The sequence below is a fragment of the Phocoena sinus genome, chromosome 6 (assembly GCF_008692025.1).
Source record: "Phocoena sinus isolate mPhoSin1 chromosome 6, mPhoSin1.pri, whole genome shotgun sequence".
Classification (NCBI taxonomy): Eukaryota; Metazoa; Chordata; class Mammalia; order Artiodactyla; family Phocoenidae; genus Phocoena; species Phocoena sinus.
Window position 1 is genome coordinate 51,571,801 of NC_045768.1, and position 21,942 is coordinate 51,593,742.

General features: G+C 36.1%; 1 protein-coding gene across 1 annotated transcript in view; it reads right to left on the minus strand.

Annotated features, from left to right (window-relative positions):
• LOC116755611 (COBW domain-containing protein 2-like) overlaps nucleotides 1-21,942 on the minus strand; it is a 56,567-nt gene that overhangs the window by 13,192 nt on the left and 21,433 nt on the right. The window contains 4 exon segments of the mRNA XM_032635314.1: nucleotides 10,266-10,327; nucleotides 13,122-13,177; nucleotides 18,213-18,257; nucleotides 21,322-21,408. Coding sequence (XP_032491205.1) covers nucleotides 10,266-10,327; nucleotides 13,122-13,177; nucleotides 18,213-18,257; nucleotides 21,322-21,408 — 250 coding nt within the window.

Sequence of the window (21,942 nt, forward strand, 5' to 3'; positions counted from 1 at the left end):
AAAAACTGAAATTGTATCAAGTATCTTTTCCGACCACACGCCATGAGAACTAGATATCAATTACAGGAAAAGATCTTTAAAAAAATACAAACACATGGAGGCTAAACAATACACTACTTAATAATGAAGTGATCACTGAAGAAATCAAAGGGGAAATCAAAAATACCTAGAAACAAATGACAATGGAGACACAACGACCCAAAACCTATGGGATGCAGCAAAAGCAGTTCTAAGGGGGAAGTTTATAGCAATACAAGCCCACCTTAAGAGCAGGAAACATCTCGAATAAACAACCTAACCTTGCACCTCAAGCATTAGAGAAAGAAGAACAAAAAACCCCAAAGCTAGCAGAAGGAAAGAAATCATAAAAATCAGATCAGAATAAATGAAAAAGAAATGAAGGAAACAATAGCAAAGATCATAAAACTAAAAGCTGGTTCTTTGAGAAGATAAAAAAAAAAATAGATAAACCACTAGCCAGACTCATCAAGAAAAAAAGGGAGAAGACTCAAATCAATAGATTAGAAATGAAAAAGAAGTAACAACTGACACTGCAGAAATAAAAAAAATCATGAGAGATTACTACAAGCAACTCTATGCCAATAAAATGGACAATCTGGAAGAAATGGACAAATTCTTAGAAATGCACAACCTGCCAAGACTGAATCAGGAGAAATAGAAAATATGAACAGACCAATCACAAGCACTGAAATTGAAACTGTGATTAAAAACCTTCCAACAAACAAAAGCCCAGGACCAGATGGCTTCACAGGTGAATTCTATCAAACGTTTAGAGAAGAGCTAACACCTATCCTTCTCAAACTCTTCCAAAATATAGCAGAGGGAGGAACACTCCCAAATGCCTTCTACGAAGCCACCATCACCTTGATACCAAAACCAGACAAGGATGTCACAAAGAAAGAAAACTACAGGCCAATATCACTGATGAACATAGATGCAAAAATCCTCAACAAAATACTAGCAAACAGAATCCAACAGCACATTAAAAGGATCATACACCATGATCAAGTGGGGTTTATTCCAGGAATGCAAGGATTCTTCAATATACAGCAAATCTATCAATGTGATAAACCATATTAACAAATTGAAGGAGAAAAACCATATGATCATCTCAATAGATGCAGAGAAAAGCTTTCGACAAAATTCAACACCCATTTATGATAAAAACCCTCCAGAAAGTAGGCATAGAGGGAACTTTCCTAAACATAATAAAAGCCATATATGACAAGCCCACAGCAAACATCATCCTCAATGGTGAAAAACTGAAAGCATTTCCACTAAGATCAGGAACAAGACAAGGTTGCCCACTCTCACCACTCTTATTCAACATAGTTTTGGAAGTTTTAGCCACAGCAATCAGAGAAGAAAAGGAAATAAAAGGAATCCAAATCGGAAAAGAAGAAGTAAAGCTGTCACTGTTTGCAGATGACATGATACTATACATAGAGAATCCTAAAGATGCTACCAGAAACTACTAGAGCTAATCAATGAATTTGGTAAAGTAGCAGGATACAAAATTAATGCACAGAAATCTCTGGCATTCCTATATACTAATGATGAAAAATCTGAAAGTGAAATCAAGAAAACACTCCCATTTACCATTGCAACAAAAAGAATAAAATATCTAGGAATAAACCTACCTAAGGATACGAAAGACCTGTATGCAGAAAATTATAAGACACTGATGAAAGAATTAAAGATGATACAAATAGATGGAGAGATATACCATGTTCTTGGATGGGAAGAATCAACATTGTGAAAATGACTCTACTACCCAAAGCAATCTACAGATTCAATGCAATCCCTATCAACTACCACTGGCATTTTTCACAGAACTAGAACAAAAAATTTCGCAATTTGTATGGAAACACAAAAGACCCCGATAGCAAAGCAATCTTGAGAACGAAAAAAGGAGCTGGAGGAATCAGGCTCCCTGACTTCAGACTATATTACAAAGCAACAGTAATCAAGACAGTATGGTACTGGCACAAAAACAGAAAGATAGATCAGTGGAACAGGATAGAAAGCCCAGAGATAAACCCACGCACATATGACACCTTATCTTTGATAAAGGAGGCAGGAATGTACAGTGGAGAAAGGACAGCCTCTTCAATAAATGGTGCTGGAAAACTGGACAGGTACATGTAAAAGTATGAGATTAGATCACTCCCTAACACCATACACAAAAATAAGCTCAAAATGGATTAAAGACCTAAATGTAAGGCCAGAAACTATCAAACTCTTAGAAGAAAACATAGGAAGAACACTCTATGACATAAATCACAGCAAGATCCTTTCTGACCCACCTCCTAGAGTAATGGAAATAAAAACAAAAATAAACAAATGGGACCTAATGAAACTTCAAAGCTTTTGCACAGCAAAGGAAACCATAACCAAGACCAAAGACAACCCTCAGAATGGGAGAAAACATTTGCAAATGAAGCAACTGACAAAGGATTAATCTCCAAAATTTACAAGCAGCTCATGCAGCTCAATAACAAAAAAACAAACAACCCCATCCAAAAATGGGCAGAAGACCTAATAGACATTTCTCCAAAGAAGATATACAGAATGCCAACAAACACATGAAAGAATGCTCAACATCATTAATCATTAGAGAAATGCAAATCAAAACTACAATGAGATATCATCTCACACCCAGTCAGAATGGCCATCATCAAAAAATCCTAGAAACAATAAATGCTGGAGAGGGTGTGGAGAAAGGGGACACTCTTGCACTGCTGGTGGGAATGTGAATTGGTTCAGCCACTGTGGAGAACAGTATGGAGGTTCCTTAAAAAACTACAAATAGAATTACCATATGACCCAGCAATCCCACTACTTGGCATATACCCTGAAAAACCAAAATTCAAAAAGAGTCATGTACCAAAATGTTCATTGCAGCTCTATTTACAATAGCCAGGACATGGAAACAACCTAAGCGCCCATCATCGGATGAATGGATAAAGAAGATGTGGCACATATACACAATGGAATATTACTCAGCCTTAAAAAGAAATGAAATTGAGCTATTTGTAATGAGATGGATAGACCTAGAGTCTGTCATACAGAGTGAAGTAAGTCAGAAAGAAAAAGACAAATACCGTATGCTAACACATATATATGGAATTTAAGGGAAAAAAATGTCATGAAGAACCTAGGGGTAAGATAGGAATAAAGACGCAGACCTACTGGAGAACGGACTTGAGGGTATGGGGAGGGGGAGGGGGTGAGTTTTGACAGGGCGAGAGAGAGTCATGGACATATACACACTAACAAACGTAGTAAGGTAGATAGCTGGGGGGAAGCAGCCGCAAGGCACAGGGATATTAGCTCGGTGCTTTGTGACAGCCTGGAAGGGTGGGATGGGGAGAGTGGGAGGGAGGGAGACGCAAGAGGGAAGACATATGGGAACATATGTATATGTATAGCTGATTCACTTTGTTTTAAAGCAGAAACTAACACACCATTGTAAAGCAATTATACCCCAATAAAGATGTTTAAAAAAAAAAAAAAAAATGCAAACATTTTCTGGGAAAAATAAATATAAGTTAAAAGATTCAGTTTCTCTCTGACCAAACATGTACCATGGGAAGAAGAGTTCCTAGAGATGAGAATGATAATATAATGTCATCTTTGGTTTAGAAGGTTGACATCAACATTTATAGAATGTTAACTCTGAGATTTATTTTCCTCCTGAACTTGATAAAACCTCTCACTGTCCACTCTAAGGAATCAGAAGCTTAAGATTTCCTCTAGCTGAGCACATAATTAAAATCCAAACCTCCGTTTGCCACAGTAACCCAAAATTTCAAAATTAATGATAAAAATACACAAGGGCTAAGCATAACACAATAAAAGCGCAAACACCACCTTGGATAATAACATGCTGAAACCAAGCTTTAAAACAGGCAGGACGAACACACTAATGCACAGCTTTGCATAACTGTCCAGAACCACATATCTTAACAAATAATACTTAAAATTCCATACAAAATGTATAGCAAGTCATACAGCATATCAAAATATACAGCAAAAGGTTGCCAAATGAAACATAAGTTGTCAGTTTCAAAAAGACAGTAGTAATTCAACTTTCAAAAATGCTTAAAATGTATTTTATTCAAGTTGGATAACTTGGCTTTTAACGTTGGGAATGTCTCAGTATAGGACTCAATATAGTCTTATTCTTAGCTTAAAGAATTTTGTATCAGGAATGATTTTTGCTTTTGGCAAGTTAGAGATATGACAATATCTCTAAGGGGTACAATTAACTGCAATGTGAAATTTTAAAAATGGTTTTAAAAATTAAGACAATGCATCCTGGGGCTCAAGGAGGCAGAGATACTTTTAGAACAAGATGTTTTTCTGTACCAATAAACTCTTCTCATATTAGACAAACCCTAAAGAAAACGAAACCCATAAATGCCCAGTGCATAAGATAAGGGTCACAATGCATAGTTCACAACTGGCTCTACTAATAAGTATACATAGAATTCCACCTGGGTTTTCTCATCTACCTTACCACCTTCCAAACCCAGGTCCTCTTTATCAGGATGACCAAGAAAACCATGAAAAATAGAGAAATGCATTAAACATCACTCAGTGATAAAACTGTAATGACATACATAATATGTCCTAGGTATTACCCATTTCAAACTTCTTTTTGAACCTAAAAAATGTTTATTTTGAACCTAAAATTAACTCTCCTTTCCCCAGACACAGAAAGAAGCAGAAACCTGAGGCAATAATTCAGAAAACTGAAGCAAAATAAGGTACTGCACCTAAAATAAAATTTAGGAATAACTCCCAAATTTTTGTAGTTTGCTGTGTTTTTTCTCTAACCTACCAGGTTATTTCCCTCAGTTTTCTACTCTTTTACAAACAATACCTAATATGCAATAATTTCTATATATTTTTTCATCTGGAAAACTAAGCCCACTAACACGCTTGAACACAAAACCTCTGTCACCACACTCCACTCCTCTGCTCCTCTTTCCCTGTATCACCTCTGCTGTGATATCTTGCCATCAGGTACATAGCTAAATATTTGGTGTTTTCATCCAAATCAGTTTACCTTCTAAATTTCCCTATTTCTAGTAGGTTCCTCTTGTCTATCTAGGCTTGTTTCCCATCACTTCTCTCTCTCCTTACTGCTCACCATCAGTTACTCAGGCTATTCATGCAAGCCTGCCTGTGCTCGTTTTATACCATTTCCATTCTCACTGTAACCAGCATGGATCAGGCCCTAATCACAGGGTATCTGGACTTCTGCAATATCTTCCTGCTTGGTCTCCTGACTCCACACTCCAATCCAGCTCACCGGACACTGTCCAATAGCAGAGCATGAGTTCTCTTTGTCTGGCAAATCAAAGCCTAATACCTTAGGTCAGGATTCCAATACCAAGCATTCACCAGGACTTCTGCACTAGAATACTGCTCTTCTAGAGCACTGTCACTTTCCCACTTTTAAAGATCTGGATTGCTCTTTCCAGTCTAAAAAAACACAAAAAACAAAAAACCTCCTAGTTTAAGGCTACTTTTTAGTGTATAAATCAGAATAGCAGTTACATCTTTGGAAGAAGAAGGGTTACCAACTGGGAAGGGACACAAGGGAACTCTCTTAACAATTTTGGAAATCTTTATCTTGATCTGAGTGAGAATTACAGAGATATGTGTTCATGTGTACATATGGACAGCTATATAGGCACAAATGTAAGTAAAGATACATTGACTTGTACTCTAAAACCCTGTATGCTTTATGTTAAAAAGAAAAAAGAAAAAACTATCTTTCATGAAGCTTCAGATCCACTAAACCAAATGAGACTGTTCATGCTTCTGAAACCCATAGTCCTTGATCTGCAATATTATATTATACTCTGCCCTAGGTTTATATATCTAAAGCAGGAAAGTGCATCAGAATCTCCTGCAGAGCTTTTTTTAAAAAAATAGACATGCCCTATTTACTGGTAAAATAACTTGGTAAAATAACTTAATGTCTGGGATTTGCTTTAATACATACCAGCAAAGGTGATGGGTATTTGCAGGTTCATTATACTATTCCACTTTTATTTATGCTTGAAATTTTCCATTAAAATTTTTTTTAAAACACTCCAGCAAAAGAAATGTTAGGAAGATGGATAAAATAAAATCGGCAAAATGGTAAAAGCCATTGCAACTGGGTCATCTGCACAGGGGATTGATTCATTTTAATATTCTCTCTACTTTTGTATATCTTTGAAAGTTTCCATAGTAAAATGTTAAAAATATACATACACATTAATTTGCACATACCCAAGGTCTACTCCTGGAGATGTGAGAGATGGGGGCCACTGAATGTCCAATATTTTTTAAAAGCCTACAAGTGATTCTGACCTACATCTCCATTTGAGAATCACAGCTTTTCATTCTTCACTGAGCACCCACCATATACCACATCCTGTGCTAAGCAATGAGGAATGTATATTTAGGAATTTATAGACTACCATAAGGGAAAAGCACTTCAACCCAAACTACAAGACATTATAAATGCCACGACAGGGGTACATTCAAGATACTGTGGGTATAGATAATGGCCATGATACAGGTTCTTGAAAGTAAATACTACATATTCTTCATCTTCTACTCCTATGACTCCTAGTATGATGTCCTTCACCTAGAAGAATGTGATGTGCTTCAATTTCTTCTTTATGACTAATACTGAGTATCATAAAGAATTTTTCTAAAAATTCTACCTCTAGGGACTTGTAACTTCTCTCGTTCACTCATTTGAAAGATAAGTAAGATATACTGTGCTCACGGATTTGAAGAATTAATATTGTTAAAATGTCCATACCACCCAAAGCAATCTACAGATTCAATGCAATCCCTATCAAAATACCCTTGGCATTTTTTTTACAAAACTAGAACAAATGACCCTAAAATTTGTATAGAACCAGAAAAGACCCAAAAAGCCAAAGCAATCTTCGCCTTGATTTCAAACTATATTATAAAGCTATAGCAATCTAAACAGTATGGTACTGGCACATAAACAGACACACAGATCATTGAAATAGGATACAGGGCCAAGAAATAAACCCACACTCATATGGTCAATTAATCTATGACAAAGGAGGCAAGAATATACAATGAGGAAAAGACAGTCTCTTCAGTAAATGGTACTAGGAAAACAGGACAGCTACATGGAAAAGAATGAAACTAGACCACTTTCTTAAACCGTATAAAAAATAAACCTGAAATGGATTAAAGACTTAAATGTAAGAACTGAAACCAAAAAACTCCTAGAAGAAAACAGAAGCACTACACTCTTTGACACAGGTCTTAGCAATATTTTCTTGGATCTGTTTCCTCAGATAAGAGCAACTAAAGCAAAAATAAACTACTGTGACTACATCAAACCAAAAAGCTTTTGCACAGCAAATGAAACCATCAGTAAAATGAAAAGGCAACCTACTGAATGGGAGAAGATATTTGCAACTGAGTTGTCTAATACATGATTAATATCCAAAATATACAAAGAAATCACACAATTCAGTATCACAAAAAACCCAAACAATCTGATTAAAAAATGGGCAGAAGGTATGAAGAGACATTTTTCTAAGACATACAGATGGCCAACAGACACATGAAAAGATGCTCAATATCACTAAGCATCAGGGAAAAGCAAATCAATCACAATGAGATATGACCTCACACCTGTCAAAATGGCTATTCTCAAAAAGACAACAAATAAAAAGTGTTGCTGGAGATGTAGAGAAAAGGGAACTCTCATGCACTGTTGGTAGGAATGAAAATTGGTACAGCCACTATGGAAAACAATAATGAAGCTTCCTCAAAAAATTCAAAATAGGACTACCATACAATCCAACAATTCCACTTCTGGGCATTTATCCAAAGAAAATGAAAACACTAAATTGAAAATATATATGCCCCCCAATGTTCATTGAAGCATTATGTATTTACAATAGCCACGATATGGAAACAGTAAGTGTTCACCGACTGATGAATGCATAAAGAAGATGTGGTATATGTGTTGTGTGTGTGTGTATGTATGTATGTGTGTGTGTGTGTGTGTGTGTATGTATACACACAATGATTACTCAGCCATAAAAAGACTGAAATCTTGCCATTTGTGACAGTATGGATGGGCCTAGAAGTATTATGCTAAGTAAAATAAATCACACAGAGAAAGACAAGTATCTTATGATTTCACTTATATGTAAAAACTAAAAAGCACAACAACAAGCATACATAGCAAAACAGAAACAGACTCATAGATAACAGAACAAACTGGTAGTTGCCAAAGGGAAGGGGCAGGGGGATAGGCAAAACAGGTGAAGGAGACTAAGAGATACAAAGTTCCAAACTGTAAAATAAATAAGTCACAGGGATGTAATGTACAGCAGAGGGAATATAGTCAACAATACTGAAGTAACTTTGTATGGTGACAGATGGTAACTAGACTTACTATGGTGATCATTTCGTAATGTATAAAAATACTGAATCATTACGTTGTACACCTGAAACTAGTAATATCTTATTCTGTAATAACACTGTAGGTCAATTACACTTCAATAAAATAGATAAATGAAGATGAATATTCTATTAAAAGTTTTGCAGAGAAAAATGCCACAAACATGGTAGTATAGTTTCCATAAATATGAGCCAAAATGAAGACAAATGAACAAGTATGCTATTATCTTGGCCCTATTACAATTAATGACTCAAAAAATAAGTAACAGTCTCAAGATAAAGGAGAGAATGCCAGGCACACTGCTCACTCATATGCCCCTTTTTCACCGTGTTTTAAGAAGTTACCCTTTTTTTTTTCCTTCGATTCCACATATATGTGTTAGCATACGATATTTGTTTTCCTCTTTCTTCTTTTGCGGTACGCAGGCCTCTCACTGTTGTGGCCTCTCCCATTGCGGAGCACAGGCTCCGGACGGACAGGCTCAGCAGCCATGGCTCACGGGACTAGCCGCTCCACGGCATGTGGGATATTCCCGGACCAGGGCACGAACCCGTGTCCCCTGCATCGGCAGGCGGACTCTCAACAACTGCGCCACCAGGGAAGCCCTGTTTTCCTCTTTCTGACTTACTTCACTCTGTATGACAGACTCTAGGTCCATATACCTCACTACAAATAACTCAATTTCGTTTCTTTTTATGGCCGAGTAATATTCCATTGTATATATGTGCCACATCTTCTTTATCCATTCATCTGTTGATGGACACTTAGGTTGCTTCCATGTCCTGGCTATTGTAAATAGAGCTGCAATGAACATTTTGGTACATGACTCTTTTTGAATTATGGTTTTCTCAGGGTATATGCCCAGTAGTGGGATTGCTGGGTCGTGAAGAACCTAGGGGTAAGACAGGAATGAAGACACAGACCTACTAGAGCATGGACTTGAGGATATGGGGAGAGGGAAGGGTAAGCTGTGACAAAGTGAGAGAGTGGCATGGACATATATACACTACCAAACGTAAAACAGATAGCTAGTGGGAAGGAGCTGCATAGCACAGGGAGATCAGCTAGGTGGTTTGTGACCACCTAGAGGAGTGGGATAGGGAGGGTGGGAGGGAGGGAGACACAAGAGGGAAGAGATATGGGAACATATGTATAACTGATTCACTTTGTTATAAAGCAGAAACTAACACACTATTGTAAAGCAATTATACTCCAATAAAGATGTTAAAAAAAAAAAAAGTTACACTTAAGCTCCACCATCCACAACTTGCTTAAAAGAAAGATGGTTACAGTGAAAATATACTTTCTTTGTTCCCAGCATCTGCAATATCTACCTCAGGAATTATAGTGTTAGAACATGAAGAACACCTTAAAGAGTTCAAATTTACAGTGCTACCTGAAGGTGAAATCAAAGTCAATTTTTATTTAAATTAGCCATGGATGCCCGTACTAGACTTTTCCTTAATCAGTTAGTTAAATATAGTTAAAAATAGGCTGCATAAAGAACCCCCAGGCTGCTTTTATATAGTAATTCCCTTCAGAAGAACTAATCAAAATATGTTGACTGACCTGTGGAATGGAGAAGCTAAAAAGCACGACTTTCTAAGATTCTAAATAACTCTGGTTTGATGAACTCCTATTACGCATTTAAATTCTGAAAACTGTCAAAATAGTTCAAAAATGCTTTATAAAAAAGAATTCTAATAAAACAATCCTAAACAGAACAATTTAGTTAAAGAGATACTTTTAAAACATTTTTTAAAGATTTTTTTACCTGATCAAGGTGAGGTTGTGTTGTTGGCACATTCTGAAGTTTTCTCTGCAAACTAAGAATAACTGATTATAAATTCAGAGCTCAATACACTTCTGATTTAACCTTATATATTACTGAGAGATACAAAGCTAAGCAAGGGAGAGACTTTCCACAACTGAATCTATTACACAGCTCTAATTTTACATGCTGTTTACATATTCTAATAGACAAACACTGGCAGACTGTTTAAAAACTTTTCTTAAAAATGTATATACATTTACATACATATATATACACATAATAGAGATAAAAACTAACCTTTAGCAACACTATTTGGTGTGGTTAAATATGTTAAATAAATTTCTTTTTTATTTCCAAAAGATCTAATACAGGCCTAGGAAAATATATATAAGCATTTTACAATTGCTCAAAATTTCATCAACTCTCCACATGCTTCCTCAGATGAAAATAATGCTGAACCTAAAGAAAATTAGAAGGGTAAATTTTTCCTTTATCAATGTTTTCCCTTGAATATACCTACTTAAAAAAAAAACAAAAAACAGTATCCGTAAATGTAAGCCTTCTATACTGTTACCAGTAGTTGAGAGAAAACAAAAGGTCAGAATCCTAAAAATGCATTGTTCTGATCTGGAAAGAGCAAAAGATCAATATGCCATAGATTATAACTATAACAACTGCAGCATACCTTTAGAGACTGATGGGGGTAGGTCGGGAGGAGGAAAAGGACTTAAAACCTTGCAGATGTTTTGCCTTGAAGAACAGTGAGGGGTAAATTAGTAACAGCAAGTTTAGGAAAGAGAAAAGGCTCGTAGGAACTGTTGGAGGGAATGAGTCTCCTTGGGGGGTCTTAATAGGGAAAGTGTCAAATTAAATCCTTCCCAGCTGGTTGCTCAGGAAAGGATTCTCTTGTTGAGCATCTAAGCACAAAGAAAAGTTATGCAGAGGCGTTATCCAGAACAAGGCTTCACCTTAAACAGCTGCTTCTTTAAGTGTCACTAATGCACTAAGTGTGGAATGAAATGACCTTAGAAAATGTTTGAAAAATTCTATGTTCTTTCCCTGTGTTCAATATTTAATGTTGGACAGTGACTGCCTACAACTTCCACAGGGAAGGAAAAAGTTTTCCTCTACCTCTTGAGTCCCTGGCTGGGTCTGAAAATTAGACTGACGAAGATTAACAACAGAAAAGCATATACATTTATTTAATAAAGGTTTTATTTGACAAAGGAACCTTCATAGGGAAATGAAGACCTGAAGAAATGGTTAAACCTGAGTGTTTTTGTGCTAGGTTTGATGAAGAGTGAAAAGTCACAGAAAGATATGACAGGACAGAGGATGAGCCAAGTGTAGCAAACTAGGGGAAACTCAGAGAGGCCTATGCCTTCAGATTCCTCGTGTCTCCCTTTGTCTTCAGAGATAGGATGCTCTTTTCCTCTGGGTGGAGAGAGGTTACCTTTCACATAAGGGTGTTATGACTCATCTTACTTCAGAGGAAATGGGAGAACATATTTGCAAATCATATATCTGATGAGGGGTTAATACCTAGATTATTTAAGAACACCTACAATTCAGCCACAACAACAAAAAAAACCAAATAATCCAACTAAAATATGGGGAAAGTACTTGAACAGACATTTCTCCAAAGATAATATACAAATGGCCAACAAGTAAATGAAAAGATGCACAATATCTAATTGTTAGAGAAATGCAAATCAAAACCACAGTGAGCTATCACCTCACATCCGTTGGGACAGCTACTACCAAAAACAACAGAAAATGGCAAGGATGTGGAAAAACTGGAACACTTGTGCACTGTTTGTGGGAATGTAAAATGGTGCAGCTGCTATGGAAAACAATATGGTGATTCCTCAAAATATTAAAAACAGAATTACCATATGATCCAGCAATCTCACTTCTGGGCATATATCCAGAAGAATTTAAAGCAGGATCTTGAAGAGAGATTTGCACACCCAACCCATGTTCATAGCAGAATTATTCACAATAGCCAAGAGGAAGAAGCAACCTAAATGTCCATCAATGAATAAACAGATAAAGAAAAAATGGTATATACATAAAATGGAATATTATTTAGCCTTTAAAAAGACAATGTTGTCACATGCTACAAAATGGATGAAACTTGAGAACTATGTGAAATAAGCCAGTCATGATAAGACCAAAAATGTATGATTTCACTTATTTGAGGTACCTAAAGTAGTCAAATTCTTAGAAACGGATAACAGAATGGTGGTTCCCAGGGGCTGCAGGGAGGGGAACACCAGGAGTTGTGATCTGATTGGTATAGGGTTACAGTTTTGCAAGATGAGAAAGTTCTGTAGATCCACTGCAAACAATGTGAATATACTTAACACTACTGAACTGTACACTTAAAAATGGGTAAGGATGATTAAAAAAGATATCAATGTCCAGGGAAAAACCATTTGTTCTTCTTTCCCTATCAAAAGGATTCTCTCTGGGGAAAGAGGCAGGAAACTGATCCATCACTACAGGAAAGGGAGTATCTGTGGGAACATGCCGAACTAAAATTTTCTATGTATTTCATACATTTTCTCATGGAAAGAATTACACATAGTGGTTGGTAAAGAAATATTAACAATAAGTTTCTAAAGTTAACTACCATTTACACTATAATTTCTGTAGGAGAATACACGTGATTTCCGAACATACATTTAGCAAAACTTTCAAGAATGTAATCATTAGGAATGGTCGTGTATGCCAAAGAAATGACAGGAAGCATAAATCAAATGTGCATCTGTGTAAATCATTCCTGTAACTACCTATAACTGTGAAATAAAAAGTACATTATAATAAAAGTGACCAAAATAACAGGAAACATACCTTATTCAGAGAGACTGTCAAAGGCATGAAGATCTAATATACTTGAGAGATCAACTCTATAAGAAAGAAAAACCATTTTGAAGTGTTAATTTCTGTAAAATATGTTCAATTAATCAAGAAAGAAATCTCTATTCTGCTAGAAATGCAGACATAAATGTTAATCAGTATATACATTTTGGGAAAAATAAAATGACAGGCAAGGAACAAAACAGCTGTTGTAAAAAAATTTTTATGCAATTTATAAAATTTTAAAAATTGAATAAATGGTTTAGAGACCAAGGCAGAAAAATTACTTGGTTATTGCTTCAATAAATTGTAGTGGTTTTTTGGTTTGTTTTTACCTTCAATTATCTTTTCATCCTGAAAATTTGAGCTTTTCAAACTATATTTTATAAACCAAAAAAAAAAATCAGTTAAAGAACTGAAATTTTTTCAAAAGTAGCAGTTTATTACTCAAAAGATGAAATGAGGGAAAATTGAACAAATGGAAATACACAGTAGTATAGGTACATTGGAATTTCTGTATTTCTTTTACTCCACCTCCCTGCTTTCATGATACAACAGGTAGTATCATAAGAATATGAGGAGTCAAACAATCAATGTATAAAATATTCACTCTAGGACCCTTATCTACATCTAAAGAATGTGGTTTGATTTTATTTCCTTCAGATGGGGTTGCATATAGACTGAAACTTCTCAGTTAGTGCTCTCGTCTGAATAACATTATTTCTATTATAATTATTTGGTGGTAATTAAGCCTAATTTATTAGGAAAGCAGAGGATTAAATCAGAAGAGATTATATCACAATTAGCATTAGGTTTGGTTTAAATACATAAAAGTAAATTTATAAAGACTAGTGATTTGAGTTTCCAAATTTTACGTCAGCCTATGAAAACAGTAAAGGACAGTGATTTCTCCATAATCAAAGCTATAACGAAGGATGTTTGAAGAAAATGACAACTATAATTAAGTCTCAAAATCATACTCCAGGGATTTGCCAAACATTTATTAAATTTTCTCACAAGGAAAACAAAACCTTGCAAATTCAAAACTTTTTCAAATACAAAAACATGTAAAAGCCATCCCCTTTAACTTAGGGCTGACCAGCTGTGTCTGCTTTGTTCATTCTCAACAGGCTGCCATATATTCATACTTGTGGCAACGATACTGTTAGATTGTGAACACCTCTCCTGGCACAAGGCAGACAAATTCCCATCTTATTAAAAGAAGAATACTCCAGAGTTCTATATTAACAGACTGTAACATTTCAAATTCTGGACATTCTAGATGAACAGAATTAGGAAAATAATCAAGCAAAGAAGTAAATGTTCCATGAAGAAATTTTTGAATATCAATTTACATAAGAGACCAAAGCCTTAACATTAAACCTATTTCCTTTCACACCATCACAGTTGAGCAAATATTTATACTGACAGGTGCCAAATGGATGAAGTTTTCCACCAAGTTTATCACCTTTAACTTAGGAAATAGCTTAAAGTTTAAAAAGTTTACACATGCTAATTGTGTAAATACCAAAATTCAGGTCAACTGTGTGAATACCAAAAGTCAGTTTGAAACACAAGTTTCTAAATACACTACAATTTTCACTGCAACAGTGTCCTTGAGAATACATATCATAGATTTAGAAATAATTCTGCTCTGTACCCAGATTCTTTTGATATTTTCAAAACAGATAGGATCAACAAAAGACCTATACAGGTTAAATTCTACAGAGAATAATAAAATAGCAAAGTCTCTCAGTGTATCTCACCAGATTCTCAATGGAGAATAAAAGAGGAAAAAGTCTAAGGTTCCAGATAAAAGTTGCCATGGGGGCTTCCCTGGTGGCGCAGTGGTTGGGAGTCTGCCTGCCGATGCGGGGGACACGGGTTCGTGCCCCGGTCTGGGAGGATCCCACGTGCCGCGGAGCGGCTGGGCCCGTGAGCCATGGCCGCTGGGCCTGCGCGTCCGGAGCCTGTCCTCCGCAACGGGAGGGGCCACAGCAGTGAGAGGCCCGCGTAACGCATAAAAAAAAAAAAAAAAAAAAAAAAAAAAGTTGCCATGGACTTTAGTACCACCATCAAAAATAAATTCCTTCACTCATGCAAGGCATATAACTAGAAAACTAATTTTCATGGCATCAAATTTTATTTAACTTCCCCCTTCAGAGATAAAAACATCATGTAAAAACTGAATGGGAGAATGAAGCAAACAGAGGGGAAGGAAAAAAGTTCCAAAGCTCATCTTTTCTTCTAATTTCTTGAACTATCCATGCCAGGAGTATCTAATCTTTTCTCTATGAGGAGCTTTCAATTATCCGTATGTCTAAAGACTGCTTTAAGTCGCTTAAGACCAAGGACAGGAGAATGAAAAAGGAAGAGGGCTCTGGCTGTCTCAGGGGAGGGGAGTTCAGCTACTACTCCAGAGATATAGTCGTCTTTTCAAAGTTCAGTGAGTCTCAGAAACAGGGGCCACCAGACCACCCCAGACCTACGAGTTGTTGATACCATCCAATAGTAAGTCTTGAACTCTAGAGCTAAATTTCCAAATGCCCTCCCTAGTGGCATCTCAAACTCAATGTTTACAAAACGGAACTAATCCCCTTTACCAAACCCACTGCTATCACTACCCTACCCCAAAGTTGCCCCTCCTTCCTGTAGTTCCTAACTTGGAGATAGCACCACATTCAATCCACCTCCCAAAGAGTCATACTGCTTTTTTTTTTTTTTCTGGTACGCGGGCCTCACTGTTGTGGCCTCTCCCGTTGCGGAGCACAAGCTCCGACGCGCAGGCTCAGTGGCCATGGCTCATGGGCCAAGCCGCTCCACGACATGTGGGATCTTCCCGGACCAGGGCACAAACCCGTGTCCCCTGCATCGGCAGGCGGACTCTCAACCACTGCGCCACCGAGGGAAGCCTTCATACTGCTTTAAAATCCTTCATTAATTCCTTGCTGCCTACAGGAGAAAATCCAAAACCACATGTCATGGTGTTCAAGACCCTTTGTGTAATTTCTCCATCTCCACAGTCATACCTCTTTTTCTCTCCACAATATAACACAATGTGTTCTAGCCATTCTAAAACATTCACAGGTTCTGGAATACAAAATCTTCCTTATGTCAAGAAAGCCACTGCTACTCTTGTCCATCTGAAAAACTCCTATTCATTCTTCAAGATTCAAGTCAATGATAACCTTACCAGTCAAAATAGTCTGACTCTTTCATCAAGAAGAGTTGAACAGTTGTTCCTCTATCTTCCTGATCTTATAGGATCCTGTGCATTTAATGTTACTGTTATATTGATAATATTTAATATATTGATTTTTGCTTGTTTTCTTGTCTCTCCCAAATGAGTAATTTTAAAGGCAGAGTTTTTTACCTTATACATTGCTTAAATCCTCAACATTCCATGAAATTCCTAGCAACTAGTAGAATGATCAGTAAACTGTTGAATTGATTAACTTATTATTGATCAACTGGACTTTGGTTTTCCTCTATCCAGTCCACTTAATCTCCAAGATTCAAAAAAAAAAGTCTGGAAAAGATAAGAATGGCACTTCTTCTAATCTTCTACTCCTGAAGTCCATCAGAACTTCCATTTGCCTCAAAATCAACTTAAGTCTCACCAATGAGACCATACTACGCCATTCTTATTTCTTAACTTAAATACTCAAGGTAAGCCTTTTCTACACGTTTATAGCAGTTTTATGACTGTCATTTTACTATTGTAAGCGTTTGCCAAACACAAGATGCTTAAGAGATTAAAATTTTTTTAAGAAAGAAAATTAAAATTTTTTCTTTATTTAAGAAAGCTCCTAGATTCTCAGATGTACTGGCAAGAAAACTGATTTACAATATTTGTAAATACAAACTGAACAAATGCTATTACAACAAAACCACAGCTATTTATGGGTATGATTTTTAAAAACTTAATTAAGCATTATGTGGCTGTCTTTGTGTCATTTTGTAAAAAGCAGAAAATTTAAGAAGAAAGAAAATGGTAACGCAACAGGAAGAAGACAGATACCAAGGAATGGCTCATGGTATGAGTTAGGTTATCACAGGCCTTCTACACTGGAATTTGAAATGAAGGGAGCACATGTGGTATATGCTTATAGAGGACTTAACACTAAGGCATTCTTCTGCTACCTCTACCAGCAGAGTGGCTTCTGAGAATGCATGCCAAATTAATTCCCCAGCTGTTCACATGCATATAAGCAGCTGCTGCTGTTACTGCCTAACATCATGGTAGTCTGTCAGCACCTCTAATCTCTACCATGGCAGACAAGCCACTCAACTAAGGCCTTTGCTGTACTTCCGAGGACAGAATCTCTGAATTGAGAACTGGGTGGCACTAGACTGCCAGCTGTGAGCCTCAGAGCTTCTAGCTGCATGTTGCTGGGTCTATCAGCTGCTAAGCCATTCTTGCTAAAAAATAAGGTTAATAAAAATACCTCTGTACAGAAATCTTCTGAAATCATGATAGCACTCAATGCAAAATAGAGTTCAATCTACAGAAATTCACTTACAGATGTTTTAAGAACACATCTGTTTTATAAAGTAAGGCACATCTGTACGAACAAAATTAAAAAGAGAGAAGGACCTATAGGAAATCAAAATCAAAATATTTAAAAAGAATGCATCAGGAACTTAAATGTAAAGGTTCCATGTATTTTTAAATGACATTATTTTTGCAACTATTAAACACTCAGAAAGTTTTTAAAATATTAAAAAGCCATCTAAATATCTCAAATTAAGATAAGATTCCTAATAGTATACTTTTTCAGATTTCTATATTAATTACTTCCTTGAGTGGTTCAAAATCCTATGTTTTCTTCCTCATTAAAGCAAAAGCACAGTTACAGTGTAATCATGGCTCTGAGGTCTTAGTTACAAGACCTCAGTTACAATATATTAACTAAATATGCCAAACTAATTTATAAAGAGCATTCAAAACAACCTTTTTGGGCCTAGTTTTTTTAAATGCACATGTATCTTCCTTATATTAGAATCAAACATAGTTATCAATTACTTAATATTTATTAACTAAAATTATTTATTGTTAATATTAGTAACCTCTTTTAAAATTACCTTGATTTTTGTGTTTCTAAAATTTTTCCCAGTCCATTTGTTGATCTGAAATAAATATAAAAATGAGGAAAGTAAAAAAATGTTAACTTTTTAAAAAACCATTCTATCACATTATTTCTAAAACATGAAGTAAACATATACAAATATATCCTAAAGCTAGAGAACAATAAACAATAAAAAAACAACTTACATTTTTCATAGTTTAGTTTTTCCTTCTAATCATAAATCAGGTACATTCCACTTATGCATTAAAACATGATATGCAAAAATCTACTGCACAACTGAAAGATTAGGGGCTACTTTGTGATTTATATAAGGACCCTTCACTTTAGAAAAAATGATTTATAAATAGCCAGTAATTCTAATATTCTTAAAATGAGTAGATAAACTTTTAACTGACACCTAATTGTCCTCAACACACACTGTGGAAATGGCTATACACACACCAGATATAAAAACCTAGTTACGAGTGGCTTTGACCCCAGCCTGTCCTCAGTATTCAGCCATACATCCAGTTTTTTTTGGTTTGGTTTTGTTTTGTTTCTGCGGTACGCGGGCCTCTCACTGTTGTGGCCTCTCCCGTTGCGGAGCACAGGCTCCGGACGCGCAGGCTCAGCGGCCATGGCTCACGGGCCTAGCCGCTCCACGGCATGTGGGATCTTCCCGGACCAGGGCACGAACCCGTGTCCCCTGCATCGGCAGGTGGACTCTCAACAACTGCGACACCAGGGAAGCCCCACATCCAGTTTTTTAATAGAATACCTCTTCAGTTCTCTCGCTAGGATCTCTACCTACTCTGCCAGGCCTCCCCTTTCTGATACAAAGATAATGAAATACGGCTCCCTTTTGTATGGCGCCAAAAATACTTATTAAATCCTTTGCAGTAAACTGTACACCTCATCTATTTATATCATCAGTTCCATTGCCTTTAGGGTTACTTGATGAAGATATGTGCTATTTGTTCAAGCTTGTTCTCATGGGTAAGGCTTCCCAATGATTCTGAGGCAAGTCTCTCTATTAATTCACAAAACTCTTAAATCTTCTCTTTTGAATATACTCTATAACCTGAAGGCTATTTCCTCTCAAACATGTTTATCTTCTTCCAACTCTTCAAATCTAGTTCTGAGTAAGTCGCAAGTCTGAGGTACAATGGAGGGTAAAAAGCCCAAAGGGTCTGTAATTTATCAAAGTGCTTTGTCAAATTCTTTTCTGGTATTGCTATACAGTACAGGCTGGCAACAAGCTGGCTAATGTCAATACTGCTCGTGTTAGAGATCCAGCTTACATAGTCAGTATGGGGATAGAAATGTCCAGTAGTAACAATTTCTCTTTTTATGCCAGAAATGTTTGTGACATAGATTATGTTCCCCGTTCGACATAGATTATGTTCCCCGTTCAACAATCACAATGATGCATAGGATTTTGAAAAGAGAAACAAAATTTAGGAGACTAGTGTCAAAAGGGGTAAAAGAAATAATCTCCATTCACCACTTTCATCTTTCTAGACTTTTCAAAAATATCAACCATCTTTCTATTTCTTTCATTTTTTTATTCACTGTAATGGAAATTACTATGTAAACTAAGAAAAAAATCTACAATCTAATAATGATAATAATAGCTAACAGAGCACTTACTATGTATCAGGCACTGTGTGAAGCTTACCAACAACGCCTCAAACCAAAGGCAGATTCCGAAGTCCATGATTTTAAACATTATTCAATACTACACAGCACTACCTACCCTCCACATGGAGACATTCTTACAGCTTTTTATAGTAAAATCTAAGAGGATATTACTACTAAAATAAGCCAAATAAGAAGAAAAATATGAATTCTTTCTTCTGCAATCATTAACCACTGCAGCCAAAATCCTAATGAGCTTTACCTTTACTGATTCAATTCATAACATATATTATATGAACTGGCACTGACAAACTCAAAATCTGATGTCAGCAGATTGTACGCACTGAAGATGACCAATAATAAAAGCTATCAAACGTTTCTCTGTAGATGGCTTTTATCAGTTTAGGTCTTACAAAATAATTAAAAGTCCCTGAACTCTAACCTCATTTGAAAAGTCCAAATGACTGTTGGATCTTTTAACACATATCTGAGTACCATTCATATTGTCCTATGTTGATTGGCCTTGGCCACGGACACTGAAGACATTAAAGCTAGCTGGAAAACAGGCATGGTTAGATGACAGTTAAGGAAGACCAAAGTCAATGAGGGTTCAGGGAAAAGTGAAACCACCTGAGACAGGGAAGACTTCGCAGGAAGGAGAGAGAAAGAGGTGGGAGGAAGGGATAAGTTCCAGAGAATGGCTAAAATAGCTTAAAAAAAAAAAGAAAAACAGAGAAAAAGAAGGAATTCAAGGACTGACAGAGTGAGAGTTGAGAATACATTAAGAGTAAAGAAAGGATTTGGTAACATACCTCCATGAGAAAATAAGTAAACCGTCCTGGGTAAAGTTAGGGCACTTCATGTAGGGAAAGAGTCAAAGAGAAGACAGGAAAATGAGGAGGGAGTCAGAAGACCCTGAATATCAGTCATGAACTTTGAACTGTAGTTGACCATGGAACAACTTAGGGGTTAGAGGCACCAAGCCCCCTCACCATCGAAAATCCTCATACTGCTATCTCTGCCTCAAAAACAAAGGAATTGATAAATGACTTACCCAAGGGCAAGAAGCTGAAAGGGTTTGAACAGAATCAGGACTCAAACCCTAGTTCTTTTAATTCCACATATTATGATCTCTAATTGAACACAAACTTTTCCCCATACTTAGTTAACTTAAAGATCTGTACAATGAAAACACGGATACTATGTTTATTGGAAAAAAAATCCACGTATAAGTGGACCTGGGCAGTTCAAACCCTGTGTTGTTCAAGGTTCAACTGTATATTCTGTAAGCAATGGGGAACAATTTTATATATCACTATTTACATAACAGCCAATTAGGGAACAACAAAATATGTGATTCCCTAATGATACCTGAAGCAAGTCAACCTTGAACCTTAAATTTCTACAGGGCAATAGTCATGGTAAAAATATTCCGTACAGCACATTTTGAATTTGTAGGTACTTAACAAACATTTCTAATTTTGTACCTAACAGTTGTTCTTAATTTGCTTAAATCCTCTTCTGAAACCAAGTCTGTTTTATTGAGGATGATGATATCCGCCAAAGCAACTTGCCTAAAGTAGCAAACAAATAACAGATGTCAAGAGAAATGTTAAGAAATTAAAAATAAATAAGAAACACCTCCTCAAGATCAATTAGCAGCTAAGAAGGATATAGTACTCTATGTAATGATTTAATTTACTCCTAAACTATTTATCATCCTTCAAATAGTAAGGATGAATTATATTCATCACTATATAAACTCAGATTTCAAATTATTCATTCAAAAAATATTTACTAAGTGCTCTTACTTGCTACTCTGAAACTACAAAGATAAGCCTCAAAAAGTTTACAATCAAGGATAGTTTACAATTAGGATGATTTTCAACTCATGATTTTCTTTGTAAAGAAATGCATAAAATTCTGATATCCAATGTGGTACGAACAAAGACACTCTACTTACTAAAATATTCCACGTAATAATTACCATAATTTTCAAAGAAATACAAAGAACAAGTTCACTTAACATTAATACTACATTGAACAGTTTTTTTAAAAAAACTACACTTGGATCTTGAACAATTATCTTCATCACTACGAATATTTAT